We start from the raw sequence: 21,033 nt of genomic DNA on the forward strand, positions 1-21,033 counted from the left end.
ATCGATTTCATATTTTGTGAAACTTTAACGAATTTTTGATTAACAAACTCAGGGTTTTCAAAGCGAACAATGGCAACACGTTACGGGAAAAAATCTCTTTATCTCCACCGCGCGAGACTGTGTATCGAAAATTCTAAAGATATGCTAATTTTAAAATTATTTTAGGATATTGCTCTTGGATTGAATTTTATGGTTTAAGTGCAAAGAACATGATATTTAATAAATAAAGCTAACACACAAAATGTTAAAAAAAACGCTCCTTTGGACGTAATTTAAAATCTAAAAACTTTCAGATTTTCTTTTTTATTATAATATAATTAAAATGTAAAAAAAAAAAAAAAAAAAAAAAAGAGGGTTTTTCCCCCCTTTTTTTTTCAATCGAAAGAAGCAACTTGCTCTGAAGGATTATTGTTTTCGTTTTGCGATTTTGCGTTGAATCACTATAAATGTCCGCTTCACTTTTCAAACTGTTACCACCAATTGTCAGAGTCTTGCATTATATTTGAAGAAATTCAATAATGAAAAATCTGCATAAATGTATGTCTATTTCTCGCATTGTGATAAAACAACGGTACATAGAGCTCTCGAATTTTGAATGACGTAATCCTCCTACGAATATAGGCATGTGGAAGACCAAATTTTAAATTTGGAATTTGTTTTAAGATCGATTTCATATTTTGTAAAACTTTAACGAATTTTTGAGTAACAAACTCAACGATTTAAAATCGAGCAATGGCAACAGTCTACGGGGAGGGGGGAACTTTTTATCTCCAGCGCGCGGAACTGTGTATCGGAAATTCTAAAAGATACGCTCATTTTAAAATTATTTTGCGACATTGAACTGAATTGAATTGTATGGTTTGACTCTTGAACTGAATTGTATAGTTATCAGGGTCAATGTTCCTTCTAACCTTCTTCGGGAACATACAAGGACCTGACTCGGAACAGAGAGCTTACTAAAGCTATGTTCACTAATTGTGGTAAGTAGACAGGATACAGAAGAAGGGTATACAAAACCCTTTATTTTTCTCTATATACAATAACTTCCGTGCTTCGGAATACACTGACCCGCCACTTGGGGTCTAACGTAAAAGTATAAAAATAAAACTAAACTCTAATTTAACTTTAGAATAATACACGTGGAAGATTGGCCTTATAATAACAGGAAGCGTATGTAGCACAGAGACTGTGAACACTACAATACGTTTAATTTATCAAGAGGATTAAAACCTCTGGCCTGGAAGGCAAACAGCAACTGCGTAACTTCTAAGATAAGCGGCCTGCTTTGACTCACTGCTTCCTCTCTGTCGCTTGGCAAAAGGCCACAACTTAAATACTTGGCGTTCGCCAGACAACCTTTGCATAAAAACCTTCACGCTTATAATTCTGGCCGGAAGTAGAAAATAAGAAGTGATAGTAAAGATTTAAAATAAAATAAACGTTAGTAAAACTTAAGATCCTTACATACTTCCCGCCAGAGTTAATTAGTTTGAAACTGAGGTCTAAAACGACCTTGTTGAAAACTTTTAGCTCTAGAATCTAACGCGAGGCCAATCTTTTACAAACACACTTCGCTAGAAACTAGAAATTTAAAAGAAAGAAATTTGTTACAATAGCAGCTCCCAGGATATACAACAATCTTTTTTCATCTGTACTGCATCTAAACAGGAATTTTTATTCCATTCTGGTTCCTTCCAGAGATCTGGAAGGAAAACTAGTTTAATGAAATGTTACACAATGAAATGGCAAGTAACATATACAATTATACTTCTCTTAACATTCTTATTTCATTCATGACTATTTTAATTATCTCTCCCCGTGCTCTCTGACATGTGTTGTAAAAGAACACCAAACACGAATGTGTTTCTGTCTACGTGTGCCACACTTCCTCCTACAATCAAAACACTAACGTGTTAAAATTCAACATAACGAGACCTCTTAACACACCCTAATTTCAACTCTAAACCCTGAGGTACTATTCTAAAAGTGGCTAACTCTAAAGTGTAGCGTCAGAGAGCCTAACTACATCATTCAACCTTTAACACATATTCGCCATGATTTAGTCTTTACAGTCACACGAATAACAAATTTTTAACATTACTTTCACTTTTACCATATCACGGTATTTCTTAACATTTAAAATAACAGTTCACATTGTATATAAGAAGATATCACCATGCTGTTAATTTTACACATTTGAAAACATACATTAGTAGTACCTTGTTAACTTCTATTCTTTTCAAAGCAAGTGCCAATTCTTTCTACATTGAAATAATACATTTCAAAAAGTCTTTCAGACTAAAACTTCTCTCTTGCTAGAATGTTTTAAATAATAATTATACAATAACTTTTTACAATATTTAAGTCTTTACACAACGCTATTATACATCAACTTTAGTTTTACGCGCGAGTAATTGGAAACATAATAAGAAAATCGGTCACAACTCATTTCTCGCTCTTTTGGCGATAAAGGTAGACCTCGCATGAGGTAAAACTTCTTGAAATCTGCCACTTGCAGTAAGAATGAAAGATTAACTTAAGTTTGCAAAGTAACATAAAATTTTACTTATCTTTGTAATATTCGGACATCCTTTTCTGGGCCCAGTCTTTAAAGGTACTGAAGATAGTAGTTTGATTTATCCTCCTTCTTGTACGGGCTCGCCCTTCAGTGCTTTCCTCTGGAAGCTTCCTTTTTTCACCAGTTCGGCCACTCTTGAATATCTTCTTTTTCTCCTCTGCTTGTGGTCTTGGCCGTTTGATGGCAGCTGGTCTTGGCGGAACCGGGAAACTTCTGTCGTGTTCCTGCTTGGACCTCGTTGTTGGCCGTTCAAATTTTCCTTGTAACTTTTCCTCCGCCGCTGATGGCCCTTCCGCAGTTCGGCGACTTTTGCTGCGGAGAGTTCTGTCGGATGAGTAGATCTTCCGTTTTAAAGTCGGGTTATAGTTGCCGTCATTTCTCCTGGTTCTCTTCACATACGTCGTCCTTCTCCCTTCTTCATTCTGGGGGTGTTCGTGAACTCTCTTTTCTGGACGGTGGAACGGCTTCTTTTTCTTGTTACCTTCAATTTTTTCGCGGGGCAATTTTCTTTTCACTTGCTGCTGTCTCTCATTGGCTTGCCCTTGTACTTGTCGTTTTTCCACCTCTGGAGCTTGTACCTGCGGTGTCTGCCGTGCCGGATCCTGCAAAAGATCTGAAAAGATTTGCATTTTATTACGATCGAAGTAGGGCTTGATTTGATCAATGTTTGCGGAACAGGTTTCACCATTTCTGGCTTTTAACACTACAACAGCGTGAGTTATTTTTTCTATAACATATGGTCCTTCAAATCGTGGAAAAAATTTGGCAGTTTTATCTTCTGGTGCTGAAGAAAGTGAATGCTTAATTTTTAAAACTTCATCCCCTACTTTATAAGTTACTCCCCGTCGTTTCAAATCATAATATAGCTTCTGTTTTCTTTGTGCTACTTCCGTATTCTTTTTTGCTTCTTTTATTAGTTTTTCTATAAAACCCATTTTAAATTCTGGGGCTCTTTGTTGCACATAAAATAATTTATCTAACGGTGTTATAATCTTTCTGCCTAGAAATAACTCAGCAGGAGTTTTGCCCGTTGTATCATGTTTTGCGGTCCTAAGGGCGAAAGCAAATTCATTGACATAGTTATCCCAGCTTTTATGAAAATTTTTAACATAACTACGGATAATTTTCACTATATTTCTATTGACCCGTTCCGCTATATTTGATTGCGGCCGATACGGGACCATTTTTAAATGACGTATGCCCAGTTTTTGGCACATGTCTTCAAATATATTACTTACAAACTGAGGACCATTATCCGATATAACTTTTAGGGGCGCCCCGTATTTTAAAATATATTTATTTAAAATAGAATCAGTAACTAATTTCGCGGAGGTTCGTTTTAAGGGAACAATTTCGGTCCATTTACTAAAATGATCAACCATAACAAGGTGATAGCGACTTTTATTTAACTGACTTTTTGGGAAAGGGCCCAATAAATCGATGCCAATTATTTCATTTGGAAATTCGGATTTAATACTATTTAGAAACCCGGCCGGGCGGAAATTAATATAATTAACTGCTTGACATGTTGGGCAGGACTGGACATACGCCCTTGTTAACTTTTGCAGTTCAGGAAAGTAGACTGCCTCGCGTACGCGTTGGATAGTTTTTCGAATACCAGCATGAGAAGCTAAAGGGCTGTCATGGAGCTCCTGCAGGATATTTAATCTAACACTAGCTGGGATAACAGGTCGAAATTCGTTGTTGGAATTCGTAGTTTTTGTATAGAATAATAGACAATCTATTAGTTCGTAATGGGCCGCCCTATTTCTTATCGCCACAATATCTTGGTGGCTAAAATTTTCAGGATCCTTCAAATACTCATAAATGCTTCCAAACTCAGGATCCTTACCCAGTTCGGTTATTACAGTTTCTCGGGAATTTATTGTACATGCTGTAAGCATTGCCATCTTTACGGTATTGCCTTGTTCGTCTATTTTAATCCTTGATAGGGCATCTGCTACGATATTTTCCTTTCCAGGGGTATGCTTGATTACCAGATTATATTCTTGCAGCTTGAGTGCCTATCTTATTAACCTTGGGGATAAATTTTTCCCTGAGTACAATCTAGTTACCGCCGCATGATCAGAGTACACTGTTATTGGCGCCTGTCCAAAATAGACTCGGAACTTTTGCACTGCTAACAGAACTGCAAGTGCCTCTCTCTCGGTCGCGGAATAATTTCTTTGTGTTTGATTTAAAGTTCGGCTAAAAAATGCCACGGGCTGCTGATTTTGCGAAAGTACCGCTCCTACCGCATAATCCGAAGCATCTGCTGAAATTTCTAAATTCTCATCCTTTTCAGGAAATTTCAACACAGGGGCTTGCGTTAATGCTTGTTTTAATTTTTCGAAAGCACTATTGGCTTCGGCCGTCCACGAGAATCTTGCCTTTTTCCTTTTTAATTTTAACAATGGCTCCGCGATAGCCGCAAAATCTTTTATAAAGGACCTATAATATGAACAAAGTCCTAGAAAAGAAGAGAGCTTCTTTGCCGTGTTTGGAGTCGGATACTTTTGTACAGCGATTATTTTTGATTCATCTGTCTCGATCCCTTTTTGAGATATTTTGTAACCTAAATATTTTAATTCAGGGGCTGCAAATTTGCACTTTTCGACATTAACTTTTAGACCGGCCTCATTTAATAAAGAAAACACCTGTCTTAAATCCTGTACATGTTGGTCGAGATTATCACTAGTAATAATGATATCGTCTAAATAGATAAATGTGGACTTTCCAAGAACAGGTCTTAACACAATGTCTATGCATCGCTGAAATGTTGCCGGGGCCCCTGAAAGGCCAAACGGCATACGCAAAAATGCATAAGTGCCAGACTTGGTTATAAAAGCAGTCTTAGGCACGTCCTCAGGCCTCATCCCTATTTGAAAATAACCAGTCGTTAAGTCTAAAGTCGTCATAAATTTGGTTGATTTTATGTTCCTTAAAATTTCTTCTATGATCGGTAACGGATATAATGGATATTTCGTTATGGAATTTAATTTACGGTAATCAATAGCGAATCTCCACCTTTTTGGATGCTCCAAAGGATAGTCATTATTTTTCTTACATAAAACCACCGGGCTAGCATAACTACTTGAGATGGGCGTTATGATCTTTTTACGTAGCATATCGGTAATATGCCATTCTATAATTTTTTCCTTATTCTTATCATACCGGTATGGTTTTTGACGAACTGGAATTTCATCTCCGGTGTCAATACTATGGTTAGTAACCTGAGTAAATCCTGGAATATCACTAAATAACGAAGCAAATTCACTTACCACTTGTCGGATTCTATCTTGCTCGTCATTAGGCAGGTTGTCAAGATTTAACCTTGGCGGTTCAGCCTTTTCTACACGCACTGGTTTCATTGTCAACTTAAGGAACGCTTCATTAAAATCCAGTGTAGCTTGTGCGTCTGAAAGAAAATCTATTCCTAAGATTAAATGTGCTTGCAGATTCTTTACTATAAAAAACATCACCTTTACTTGTTCGTCCTTGATACGGATATACAAAGGTACTTTACCTACGCACTTACATTTTTCTCCTTGCGCCGCTAATAATGTCGTATTATCCGCATTATATATGCGGTATTTGCGAAAATACTTCCTAAAAAACTCTTCTGCCACACAGGAACACTGCGCGCCGGTATCCAGGAGTGCGGTGGCTGGGATATTATTCACCAAGACTTCAATCTTCGGAAGAGTCAAATTTTTCACCATTACTGTATTTAACTTGTAGGAAGAGGGGTTTTCGTGGCCTTCGGATTTCCGCACCCTCTCGTCAGCAGACATCCGTTTTAGTTTAAATTATTTTTCCTTTCCGTGCTTTCCTTCTTTTTCCCCTGGCCTTGAGATTTTTTCCTGGGTTGCTATTGAACTGTCGACGTTCGCCGGCTGTTTTTGAATGCTCGGGTTTCCTTGCCCACTGATTCGCATTTTCTCCGTAGCCGTATGCTTGAGTTTGCTGTAATCTTGGCGTACCAAATTGGTTTCGCTGTTGATATTGGCGTCTTCTTTCGACGTCCGCCGTTCTTCTACTTTCAAACTGGATTGCTAGCTCAAATAACTTTTCCAGTGTAGTCGGATTTCTTAATTCAATAAAGTCTTGCACTTGGGGCAGTAACCTCGGCAAAATCACTTGAATTATTTCAGGATCCGGACGGTTTCCATACAAGAGCTTGAAAACGTGAATTTTTCTTAAAATAAAGCTCGAGAGGTTTTCGATTCTTTGTTGATATATACTGAAAAGTTCCGTTTCTAATTTCGCACGATCCCTTACAACAGGGAAGGCTTTTAGTAGAGCAGTCTTGAAATTTTCGTAAGTATAGGTGGGACTTCCTGCTTGACCCAAGAGACTTCTGCCTATACATTTGAACCAGTTAAGCGCTTGGCCCCTCAAAGCGCTGGTAGCTAAGGTAACTTTTTGAAACTCGTGCACGGGGTAGAGCATGAAGTGGTCATCCAATTTTTCCAAAAAACTGGTTACATGTGAGTTTCCATTAAACGTTGCTTCTGGTTTCATCGAAGCGCGCATGGTCTGGACGATGTAACCGAATCCTTCCAGGGCGGCAGCTGGCCTTTTCGGATTCTGAGCCGTTTCTGCAGGCAGCACAGGTTCTTCTTGAAACTCGGCCATGGTTATTCTTCTTCGTTGGGCGCCACTATCAGGGTCAATGTTCCTTCTAACCTTCTTCGAGAACATACAAGGACCTGACTCGGAACAGAGAGCTTACTAAAGCTATGTTCACTAATTGTGGTAAGTAGACAGGATACAGACGAAGGGTATACAAAACCCTTTATTTTCTCTATATACAATAACTTCCGTACTTTGGAATACACTGACCCGCCACTTGGGGTCTAACGTAAAAGTATAAAAATAAAACTAAACTCTAATTTAACTTTAGAATAATACACGTGGAAGATTGGCCTTATATTAACAGGAAGCGTATGTAGCACAGAGACTGTGAACACTACAATACGTTTAATTTATCAAGAGGATTAAAACCTCTGGCCTGGAAGGCAAACAGCAACTGCGTAACTTCTAAGATAAGCGGCCTGCTTTGACTCACTGCTTCCTCTCTCTCGCTTGGCAAAAGGCCACAACTTAAATACTTGGCGTTCGCCAGACAACCTTTGCATAAAAACCTTCACGCTTATAATTCTGGCCGGAAGTAGAAAATAAGAAGTGATAGTAAAGATTTAAAATAAACGTTAGTAAAACTTAAGATCCTTACATGGTTTTAGTGCAAAAAACATGATATTTAATAAATAAAGGTAACACACGAAACGTTAAAAAACGCCCATTGTTGGACGTAATTTAAAATCTGCAACCTTTCATTTTTTTTTCGCAATTTACATGTGCTTTACAAGCTGTCTGCTTAGGATGAGCAAGAGGTGTAACTGGAAATCCAAATCATTTCTGATAAGAGGATGAAACCTTAAAACATTTTACTTGGGTTTGGTTTCTATATCATCTAATGATTAATGCTGCCAAATTAGCAAGTACTTGCTGATCGCGCCTAAACCGACAAGTACTCTCTAAGACAGTAAAATTCTTTGTTAATTCGGCACACAGTGGTTCAGCACACTTGATAAACAGGCACTCTTTTCTCTAACATTGTTGTTCTCTAACATTCTCTAACTCAACTTTGTTTGGGTTCGATCCCAGGCTACACGGTTGACGTTCGCAGTTTTTCCCATATGTAACGGGAATACAAATCAATTTACCCTAGAAAGTCCTCCATGAAGGCATTCCTTCTCTTAAGCTCATAGTTTTGTCATATTCAAATAACCTAAGCTCTTTGAAGATAGCTTTGCCATAATTAAACAACCCAAGCCATATTTAAATAACCTAACTGGAAATATTTGAAAAGCCTCAGCAGTTGCTTCGGGACTTTTTGCCATCTTCAACTCGTCTTTCATCCAAAAATTCATTAAAGAAAAAAAAAAAAAAAAAAAAAGGAAAAGGGGTAAGCAAGAACATACAACTTAAAGAACTCACTCTAAGCTAATAATGCAAATTTTCATGGCTGCTATTACTTGAAAACATAAACAACTTGAAACATAAAACACTTTGAGAAAATTATAATAAATAACGTAAAGCAAAATTCCTATTGAAAAAGGTGAAAATTTTGATGATCCAAAATCCAGTCCCTCCAGTTATTAATAAAAATTGAAAATTTTCCTTCGAACAATCCATCAATCACTCTTTTAGAAAATTATATTAGTTTGAAAGTAATAAGAATGAATCTGTAGGGGAAAAATTAATTCATTACCTTATAATTCAAAATCTGTTTAACCCGCAGATAGCAAAATATGATGCAGGGAATGGCAAAGAAGAAGATTCAATCGAAGCCACTTAGAGTAAAGCTAGAAATACATTTATGAAATTCGCTGAAAATTAAAAAAAATATAAAAGTGGATATATAATAAATATTCGTATTCTACGGATTAATGACACTCCCTCCCCTTTAAAGAAGTGGATATCTGAACGAAGATTTATGTGCTCATAGTATTAATGATTTTAAAGAAAACACGAATTAATATAATTATGAGAAAATTTGTTTACTTATAAGTTTGACTCGTTAAATATTTTTGCAGAATTACTATACGCAATTTGGGAAATTTTTTATATAGTGTTTTAGTGAAGGAAACAGAAACTTTCCGTATAACTGTTTCTGCTTATTTGTGACAATTTATTAATATTATTTTAAATATATTACTTTTTTCAGTGCACAAAAGCATCTTTTTAAAATAATCAAGAAAAAAGTTTGACAATAATATCATAAGATAAAGGATATGCCAGACTGTCTAAACGAGTACTTCAGAATTTCCGTACGAATTACTAGCGAGACTTCAGCTAGTTTGTAACCAATCAGTCATTCAACAATACTGGAAATTTCATATAAATTATAATGTAAATAAAACACATCTAAATAGTTTCCTTAAATTGATGCTAGTTAATCCTGTATTTAAGCAGAATCTTGTTTTTTTTAAATCCTCATCGGACTACAATCAATCTATTCATATGCTCGCCCTATTAAATTGCTGCTTTAAATAGAACGGAAAGAACAAGTAATATAAAAAAGAATTTTATAATTCCTACATAGGTCAACAAAGAAAGATTTTAAAAATACAATTTTTTTAATTAAAAATTAAAAACATTTTTAATATGTGAAAAAAACTGTATTAAAATCAAGTGTCATTAATTTATTATTAATTAAATAAAATTTTAGTCAATTCCTACTTAGATCAACAAAGAAATTTTTTTTAATTACAAAAAAATTAATTAAAAATTTTAATATGTTAAAAAATTGTATTAACATCAAGTGTTATCCACTACAAGTTTAAAAAAATGTATTTGAACTTGAGTGGATGAATAAAAAATATTTTATTAACGGTTGAAAATAAACGAATTAATAATTAATTAAATAAAAAAACTAATGTCAATTCCTACTTAGATCACCAAAGAAAAATTTAAAAAGATTTTAATATGCTAAAAAACCGTATTAACATCAAGTGTCATCCCCAACAAGTTAAAAAGATGTGTTTGAACTTGAGTAGATGAATAAAAAATATTTTATTAACAAATGAAAATTTGAATAAGATATAGGAAGAATGTGAGCTAAAAGTAGGAATTTAATAATAAAATTACTGCATTGAGACTCGAACTGATTGCTTGGTCTTTTATTAGTCTCTTGTTGCATTATTTATTAGATTTTTTTGTAATTTCTTGAAATTTCAGGTGAAGGCCATTCGAGGGAAATGGGAAGTGCCGAAAACAAGCGGCGGCTCTAGGAATAATCTCGAGCTTTTCGCCAGAAACCCACAATATTTATTGTCCGTATATGAACATGGTAAGATTTGCACTCTTGCTTCTTTATGTAGTTGTGCCTCGCATAAGGTGCTTCTATAGGAATAACTTTAATCGGTTCCTGAGTTCTGCCCAAAATCGCAAAACATCTTTAAAATATAAGAGACTATTAAAATCATCTTCAGCATTCTGAAAGCTAGGTGTTCATTAATTTATTAATTATACAAAATATTTATTTATTTAAATGACTTTGTTATGACAAGGACCTTGCTGAAGACCAGCATAGCTTTATTTTTTAACAAAAGCCAGCCACTCTTTTCATTTACTGCTCAAAAATCTGTTGCTTGAATATGATCTAGATCTACTTTTCTTTTAACAAGTTGCAATTTTAAAAATGTATAATCAGTCTAACTTCTTCTTCTTCACAAAGTCTTTTATAGCTGTAAGATGGAAACTCCTCCGTTAATTACTATAAGAAATTTCCGGCTACGTGCTCCTGGTCAAAGAGCCCTTGCAGTTTTTTATTGTTAAAACACAATGGGAAATGACTCTGTTCGCCGTGGTCGTTTCGCGGTCAATATATATTTTTTCTTTACATGACTGTATTATATCTTGACGTATTATATTGTTACGGATTTTGTATTGAGTTGACTATTCTTAGTGGAATTGTAATTAAAATTGTTTCATTTCCCCGTGCAATGCAGCGCGGGACGAATTTTAAAAGAAAGCTACGCCGGAAAAGTAAAAATACAAGAGCACGTGCGTTTAACATTTAATAAAAGTTTACCTAGTGTTGTTGTTGTTGTCCAGTCCGATTAGTTAGTACACAGTAGTCAAATAGCACCGAAAAAGAGTTTATCTCCATAATTGATAAAGGTGATGACTCCCCTTAATTTGATTAAATGTAATTGACTACAATGTTAACTGTAACCATAATTCTACGCTTTTTACTTTCCAGAAATTGCTAGAATTCTCTCGTGGGGTCGATTTAGAAAGCTATAAAAGCCAGAGGGAGAACATCTCAGCTTAGTTGTTTCAGTGACCTGGTGTTGTTTACTTAGGTGCTGTAAAGTTTGATCGAATTAGCTTTCTCTGTGCTTTGGATTGTTATAAAATTTTAGCAGTTTAAATTATAGCTACTGATTATATTACGTGCTATTGTGATATTATACGAATATCTCTGAGAAAAATCCTGCGTTTTGTTATTTATTCTTGTGATAAGAATAAATTTTATTAACTTTTCAACGCCTTTGTGCATTCAATCTATTACGAACCCGTACACACGCAACAATATTAAGTTGATTTAGTTTAATAATTCTGTTTACCTATTGTATATTTAAGAAATGTTTTTCTTTATACGCCTATATTATATCTTGCCATATTATATTATTAAGTTTATTTAATTTAATAATGTTGTTTACCTATTGTATACCTCTGGCTGTATTAAATTGTAAAAAAAAAAAAAAAAAAAAACCCTTTCGCAATTTCTTGCAAGTACTTTTTGTAGAGACATTAGGTTAATTGGAGCCGGAGAGATGAAAAACGAGCAATCGCCTTCGTCGGGAATCAAACCACGGACCTCTGGAATACCGGTCCAGCGTGCAAAGCCACTATACCACGAAGGCACACTAGGAAGGCGGAAGAAATACCTTATATACTGCCCATTTTAAAGGGCGACTGGAGTTTTTAGGGGACCCAATCGCTAAATCCTGGGTGTGGAGAGTCATCATCCACAGCCTTTTTAGTTCGGGGGCCACGCGTGCTGACGTCACTCTGGCTGCACCTGCACCCCTTCTTCTTCCCACATTTCCTTGTTCTAACCAGTGGCGTGCTGTCCATATATGCAGGGTGTGCACTGCACACCATGGCAAAATTATGAGAGACAATAATTTTCTGCACCTATCTTTAAATGGTATATAATAAATATTATTTATAATATATTCAAATATTATGTTGATTTGCTTGCTTGTATTCCCGCAGTGCGTGCGGTACTAGGTGCTGCACCACGTAGCGTGTTCAAAAGCAAACGAACATAGGAAGTTTTCATGTGTACGCACTGCGCACTTATAGAAAATCACGCTTTATATGTGTGGGCTACTTGGAGAAGCACAGCATACTATAGCACTGAGGCAAGTGCAGCTATTTTTCCTGAACTTGGCATTCAGAACCATCCGAAGGTACTGTTTTTTAAGCGTTGTATTAGAGCGGGGACTTACGTGCTGAAGCGCTTTTGGTTTTTTAACTGATTAACTGGCCATACGATTTTGCAGACGGTTAATATTTAAATTTATATATTTTAAGATTTTGTTTTTATGGAAATATAAAAGAAAGAAGTATTTCATGACTATAAGGGGAAATGTTTTAGTGTGGTAAAGTAATTTCGGTGATGTATTATATTTATAGAAATAATTCACTGAAAAACAGTTTTGTTTTCTTAGACAAAAAAGAAACGAATTTTAACAGAACAGTCCAAATTTTATCATTCATTGTGTCTTACAGACAGTATATAAGTTATTATCTGTCTAATACCATATCCCTGGTTTTGTTTTTAAAAATTGTCAAGATGTTTTTCGCAGAATATATGATTTCCAAATGTTAAAAACAATTAATAAATAATTATAATCTAATCCACTGACCGAACAAGAAACAGTTCGTTCTATTGTGCCAGCGTGCAGTGAAATCCTCTGCACGTGGAATAGACGTTCGGTTTGTCGGCACCAATGAGCATTCTGATGTCTCATCCTGATGTCATCAGGCTGATAATGAGGCACCGCAGCGGCAGGCGCCGTGTGGTGCTACGTATGCTGAAAATATGTTTTTCGTGGAAGCCCGAAACCTAGCATTTTCGCCGCCGATATGACACCATACAACACAAGACATGATTTTTTCTTCAGTGCTAGTAAAATTCTCATAAGTTTAGCTGTTTTTATAGTTATATCTCGAATACTCGTAGGTAAATATTTTATTTATTGTATTCTTTAAATTTATATTCATAATAAATAACCCATTTCAGAATGGAGAACTCAGATGTCTCAATAATTAAAGATTTATTGGAAAATCCATTTTCGAGACGAGACGTTACTACAAAAAACGAAATAGTTAAATTAAGTAGACCGATGCCGGATATTAGTCTACCGCAAAACGTTAAGATTAAAGGACAGCAGTCTGTACGACATTTTCAAAAATCTATGTATGAAAAATTTAAATGGTTAACCGGTTGTAGTGAATTGAATAAGTTGTACTGTTGGCCATGTTTACTTTTTGTTGTAATTGAAAAGGACAAGAATATTTGGACAAAACAAGGCTACAGTGATTTAAATCATCTCCACGAACCTGAAAAGAAATATGAAAAAACACAATCTCACATAAATGCCGTAATACTATAAAAAACATCTAGTACCGCCAGAATAGATTTAATGTTAGATCAACAAAAGGCTTCATCGATTGTTCAACACAATGAAAAAGTAACAAGAAATAGAAATATTCTTAAGAGATTAATAGATGTAGTTTGTTAGTTAGCAAAACAAGAAGATGCATTTCGTGGATACAATGAGAATATAAATTCCCTTAATCGAGGATATTATATAGAATTAATAACTTTAATTAGTAAATATGATGACCTTTTAGCAACCCATCTAAGAACTGAAACTGTATTTTCTGGAACTCTAATAGAATACAAAATGATATTATTACATCGATAAAAAAATATTGTAATTTCAGAAATTAGAAACGAGGTAAAAGAAACGCCATTCGTTGCTATTATGCTGCATGAAACACCTGATATATCTCACAAACCGCAATTATCGGCTGTGCTACGATATATTAATAACTTGACTTGTGTCGAATGAAGTTAATAATTGTAGTGCATCAGTGCAAAGAGTTTTGTTTTTTAAAGATGTTAGTGGTGATCGTTCAGCGGAAGCTTTGTGTAATGTTGTGCAAGAAACGATTTGGAGTTGGGGGTGTGAGAATAAACTGATTGCTCAAACGTACGATGGGGCGGCAGTCATGGCAGGAGCGTTGGAGTTCAAACACACCGGGAGTTTCTTTGATTGTAGCAGCTGCGCAGGCGAGTCTTGTCACGAGATCCACTTCAGATACAACAGGATCGTGATACACGATTATATTTGCTGGCGCCCCACAAAAAGATATCAAGGCTTAATAAATCCGCTGAGCGTGAAGGCCAGGGAACCGGTCCAAAACGCCCAATCCATCGATGCGGGAATGATCTGTTCAAATGGCTACGAACATCCAGTCCAAAATGAGCAGGCTCTCCATCATGTTGGAATCACATGTTCATAAGCTCTCCGTTCGTATAGCGTTCCATGCTCTTTGTATGGTGCCTACCGCTCGAACGAAGCAATCCTCGCTTTCTACTTGCACTCTCTTCTATACAACACCCTCTGGCGGCGTACAGTGGCGTTTCTGAGCAGGGGCTCCTACGCAATTCTTAATCCTTATGATGTGCTCTACCTCCGTTAGAAGTTTGTCGCAACATTTACGGGACACCCTGTATATATAATGGCCATATAAATCTGGCGATATTGTGCATGTGCATGTAAGAGTTTATAAATTCCGAAATATTTATTTATACTTCTTTTTTTTTTTTTTTTTTTTTTTTTTTTTTTTTTTTTTTTTTTAAATTTCAGAAACTCGCAAAGACCAACGCAAAGATTCCATTGCGAGCGCAGGATCCAGATACTGTTGCGCTGTCATCGCACTCATGCAAGTACGAAGAAGATGCATGAAACACCCGGGTCGAAAAATGATGCAAATCGGATTTGTTGTTTACCGGGTAAGAATATTTATTACATTTTCTTATTTTATTAATATAATTATGAAAAAGAATTTTAGCCGTCTCAGAAACTAAAAAACAGTTCAGAGAACAGTCTTCATGTTCAATATTCATCCCAATATGAAAAAGTAGATAATGTTATCATAGCTGCCATTTCTGAAATATGAAAACTCGGGAGATTCTCGTACAAAAACCAAGAGTTTCAGGAACGTTTTCGCACTGCACGACGACGACATTTCAAAAGAACTCCAAAGACTCAAATTCATTTTATGATGCATATTCGTGTCCAGGGATAAAAAGAAAGGGCTAGCTCATTTCTTTGTTCGACTCCTCGCCGACGCGAGCCTAATGGGGAAAATTAACAGGCAGTAATCTGACGTCACTGTGATGCCACCTGTTCTGATTTCCCGCGTTTAAAACTGTAGTTTCATTCAGCTGTGAGACGATTTTCTAGAGGTTACATATCCCAAATTAATTTTAGTATATATCTGTTTTCTAATAATGTATATATTTAAATTTTAGTCAGTTTTTATTTTAAATTCTATTTTGTAAAGTACCATTTACGTAATATGGCTTTTTGCGCTGTAGTAACTTGCCGTAGCACTTACAAAAATACGAAAGGATGAGATATTTTATTTCATGGGACCAAAGGATCCAAATGAGGTTTTGCTTTTGACGAAAGAATGGATACACAAATGTCAAAGACAAGATTCTATTAATGCGAAGAGCGGAAAAATCTGCAACAAACATTTTCTATGCAGTGTTTATGAAGATGATATGAAAAATCGCTTGTTTGGATAGCCACAAAAAGAAACTGTTGAAATGGAATGCTGTTCCGAAAGTAAATTATGATGACAATAATAAATTGAAATTGATGATGACAATAGTAAATCAAATTTTAATAATTTTGAAATAAAACTCACAAATGAAAATATAGATATTCCTGAATGCCCTAAGTTTAAGGATAAACAAGAATGCATTGATAATTTGAAGAATAAAATAATATCCTTAGAAAATTGTATTAAAGTATTGAAAAATAGAGAAAAGAAAAATTTTAGAATGTTTGTTCAGCGGCAAAGAAGGTGGACGACATCTAGACAGAAATTGGTATCAGAAATTAAAATCTCAAATAGCGAAATTTTTTTTTTTGGGGGGGGGGAAGCACAAATCGGAGAATTTGAAAAAATGTCTAAAGCCTATTTTTATAAAGACGCAGATTAATGTATTACTGAAAAAGAAGGAAAAAAACCAGGTGGACTAGTGAAGATATTTCACGTTGCATTGTCATAAGAGCTCTGTCATCTTAAAGCTATGATTTTTGGAAAGAAAAAAAATTAAGAAAAAAAAACTGGAATATCTTTACCTAGTATTAGCAAATTAAAGAAATGGTGCGCTAAATTTTAGTGTAGTCCAAGAATTCAAAGTGATGTTCTTACTCTAAAGAAGGAAAGAGGCGAATATTTGTATTCTGTAGAAAAAATATGCGTTCTCAGTTTCGACGAAATGCATATAGATTGAAAACTCTGCTATGACTCTAAACTGGACCAAGTTCTTGGTTCTTTTCAAAATGTGCAGTTTGTTTTAATCAGAGGTCTCATTTCGCGCTCTGCCTCAAATTACTGAGAAACCACGTTTTAGATAAAGGATTTGTTTTAGAAGCTTGAACTGTTTTAAATTTTGTTATTATTAAAGAGGTTTTAAATAGAGATTGAGAAGAAATCAAATTATGTCACAAACTAAAGAGACAAAAAGTCGCTCCAGAGAAAACATTATTTTCAAAAAGTACCGCAAAAGGTATACTCCACCCCACAGGAAATCAAAAAGCATCTGACTTATATGAGTTAATCGATAATATCTTCGGTACTATGAATAGTACCAACAAGAATAACAAGTATTTAACAAACTAATTTTGTTAAGTACTTGTTAAAGTTATTCTTATTGTGTCCTTTGTAACTAATGATTGATTCGATTTTGTGCTGGATTAGCATTGTAGATAAAATATAATAGTATAAAACATTAAAGTAATTGGCATAAAAAGACTTGCTTCCTTTACTCACACTTTTGAAAAATTAAATAACTGTTTTAGGTACTCTGAGTAAAGCTATTTTGTCAAAATTAAGGTAACAATCTTACATACATTTATTTAATTGTAATATAGATATAAGTATAAATTACAAAATTATTTTAAAAAAAATATTATATTGAATCGGAAGAGAATTATAACAATGTAAAATTTACAATTAGGCAAAAAATCAAACGTAGGTTAGCAGAAATGTTGCCATATATGTCATATATGTTTAAAACTATGTCAATGTAAAATTGTTTTTTGAGTAAATTTAAATAGCTGCTATTATAGTCATCTTAGAAGCAGTATAAAAATTCTCTCAGTTCACATGCAGATAAAGAAATGATTAGAAATAAACGTTCATTAAATAAAAACCTGCAAATAAGAATTTAAAAAAATCCACGGAACTTTATGTTAAGAGTAGCACATTTTATCTATTATTTTAAAATTGAGTAAGTATTATTAAATTTTTTAAGGGTTCAGTCTAAAATGCATAAAGCAGTATCATTGTTTCTTCCAAAATATAGCTATCTTTCACACACAGCTCATTTCAAACGCTGGTTCAAAATCGCTAATTTTCAAGCTGTGAATTGCATCTGCGCGCTCAGTGTCATCATGACTACGTCATCACTTCTCACTTTCTGCTTCAGGGGGAAAAGCTCTATGAGCTAGCCCTTCTCTTCGAAGTCCTGATTCGTGTCAGTAGTGGAAACGGACAGTTCAGCCACAGGAGCCGGTGCGCGGTGAAAATTCAGAGGCGGTGCAAGCGGAGGCGCAGCAGATAAGTAGGAATGTTTCGGGATTCTTCATTTAACTGATAAGATGACGTCACACTTTGATAAGAGATGATCTTTTATTGATTTTCCGGTGGTTCTTTGTTAATCCATGTTTAGACTTTATATTTTCCTTTGTATTCCAGCTATTTTACTAAGTATATGATGGTTAATTTCTAGGTACCTTTCACGACGATTATTTTCGAATTTAATGATTAATTCAGAAAGCCTTAATTTTAGATGTAAATTTTTTTAAGACTTCCCTATATACTCAGAATTTTACCTTATTTCCTAAATCTTCTGTTCATAATACCAGATTTACCTTCCGTAAGCTTAATTACATTACTCATTTTTAGTATTAAATTTATTCTACCCAGAATTCCTTTTAATCAATACTTTTAAATTATCTGTTATATTTTACAAGTGTAATTATTAAAACACGCGTTTTTTATGTGTTATTTTATTCAATGTTAGATGCAATTTGCAACTTTTTTTGCTCTTTTTAAAGTTAGCGATCTTCAACATACTCTGTATTTTAACTTATTTCATGCATTTTGATCCTATAGATGACCTTTACTTTATTTTAGATGTTACATTTTTAGCTTGTTTTATACATTTTAACCTTCATAATATCCAATGTACTCTAATTCTTAACCAATTTATATTTTCACACTACATACATGAATGTTATTTGATTGTTTTCATTCATTTTAACCTTCATAATTTCCAATATAGTCTTAATTTTAACACAATTCCTATATTTTCAGATCATATACCTACTATTTATTTAACTTTAGATGTAAATTTCAACTTCTTTTCTACTTTTTAATGTTTTTAGTTTCAAACATACTCTCAATTTTTAACTAATTTGCTAGATTTTCACACTATGTACATGACTTTCATTTAATTTTTAACTACTTTCTTACGTTTTAACCTTCGTAATTTCAAACATATCCTTAATTTTAGCTTAATTCCTCTATTTTCTTACCACATATATGAACTTTATTTAATTTTAGATGATATTTTTAACGTGTTTCATACATTTTAAACCTTCGTAATTTTTAAAGTACTCTAATTTTGACGTAGTTTAATTGCATCTTCCTACCATATACATGAACTTTAATTAATTTTAGATGTATTTTTTATACATTTCTGACACTTGTTTCTTTCTAGTTTACAAAATACTCTAAATTTCAACTCTTTTTTATAATTTTCGATTGTAATCACGCTTTTGATTTTACTATTTCAGCTAAATGTACACGTTTAAACGTCTTAAATATAGAGACAGTTTACAATTAAGCATTTTATTTTAGAACCTTTAACTGTTATTCCAACCCAATTCGTCGAATAGCCTTACTTAGTCTATATTTTATAGTATTGTTTTAATTTGCTTAATCCACAATTTATCATTCTGTAGTACTTTTACCATGACTGATTCTACTATTTTCCTTCATTATTAACTTCATTCGCATTTTCAAACTTTAACATTTCTTGCATATTCTGGTATTTTCTTACATCATTTATATCTGAATATATGTTTTTTAAGCCCTTCAGTATTACCAATGTTCAGTTTTGAACCTCGATTGCTATTAAGCTAACTTGATAGGCTCCGAATTTTTAGAATGGATTCGCAGTTTTCATCTATAATTTTAGAACCATTTTCACTGATTCATGTACTCATACAAAATCCTTTCTTATTACTTTGAAAGCTCAGTACCTTTTAATTCGGTATTTTTTGCTAATTCACTGCATTCATACCATCATTTTTACACTTTAAATGCCCTGAGTATGCAAATTTTAAATTTATCACTTTTTTTCTGCACCAAGTACGAGTATTTCTGCCTTCATGGACAACGTTCAAGTGAAATTACCGATTATTTACGTTACACGCACAAAGGAAATTCCTAAGATAAACATTTTTAGTATCAAATGAGAGATGAAGGACCATAGATTTTATCCATTGGTTATCATTTCAGCTCTTGAATTTATTTTTAATCGATGTACTTTTATTTCTAGTGTATAATATTAACACATTTCTTCGAACCTAGTTCAATTCCAACTCAATTTCCCTAGACAATTGCATATATAGTCTATTTTTCTAATTTCTTATACTAGGATTTTCTTTCGTAAGTGTCAGTTTTCATTAATTTATTTACCAATTTATTCTCTTATGAATGAAATCTTGTTAAACACTACCATACCTTTATACAACATATATCATTACCAATATACTTATATTTACAGAACGAACCAAAGAAAGAAACAGTAAGAGACATTTTACCAAAATCTCCGCTATATTTTCGAATAGTTTAACTTTCATCCATCTCGAATACAGAAATTTATTCATAAATACTCATTACATCAATTAAATATTCCTTACTAATACCCATTTAATGAGGAATAACCCCTTTAGAATATAAAATTACATCCAAATAAGTGTTCCATTTTCCTATAATTGTACATATAAATTTACAATATAGTAACTTTCTGTGTATGCAATTTAATTAATGCTGTTAAATATCACCTTTTTCTGAAAGAAAAACTTCAAAAACCATATAAAGCCTTTAACCTTTCCTGCAGTATTTCCAACGTATAGAATAACTATCTTAGAACTATTTTCTTAGTATTAAGAACTAAATATGAAATAAGCATTTTTCTCTGTAGAATATTTAAGGTTTTATCCAAATGAGGATTTAACCTTTATCGAATTCAAGTTATTTACCCAGAATTCCCAACAAATGTTTAGAAAATGTGCAATAGAAAGCAATTTATTTACCTAAAAATGAGTCTTAACAGATTCTTATCGCCTGCAGATTTACTATCAGTGAGAAAAACCTGAAGTCCACTTTATCTACCCTTGTCAGTATATACAGAAACGTCATGAATCATTCTGTAGTACAATTATCACTTTACATACATTTGCTACTAAATAATTTTAATGAAGTTTTAATTAGGATTTAAAAAAAACGTATTTATGCGACATATTATTAAATTACTCCCAAGCGTT

The 21,033-nt window shown here is 33.8% G+C and overlaps 1 protein-coding gene across 2 annotated transcripts in view; it reads left to right on the forward strand.

Annotated features, from left to right (window-relative positions):
- Positions 1-21,033, forward strand: part of LOC118189043 (calpain-A-like) — a 170,970-nt gene that overhangs the window by 129,016 nt on the left and 20,921 nt on the right. For both annotated transcript variants that reach the window (XM_085813423.1, XM_085813424.1), the window contains exons 10-11: positions 10,325-10,436; positions 15,043-15,188. In XM_085813423.1, the coding sequence (XP_085669549.1) occupies positions 10,325-10,436; positions 15,043-15,188 (258 nt within the window). The remainder of the gene's footprint in view (positions 1-10,324; positions 10,437-15,042; positions 15,189-21,033) is intronic.

Source organism: Stegodyphus dumicola, chromosome 3 (genome assembly GCF_044657685.1).
Source record: "Stegodyphus dumicola isolate Sdum_Otavi_A_Nest chromosome 3, ASM4465768v1".
NCBI lineage: Eukaryota > Metazoa > Arthropoda > Arachnida > Araneae > Eresidae > Stegodyphus > Stegodyphus dumicola.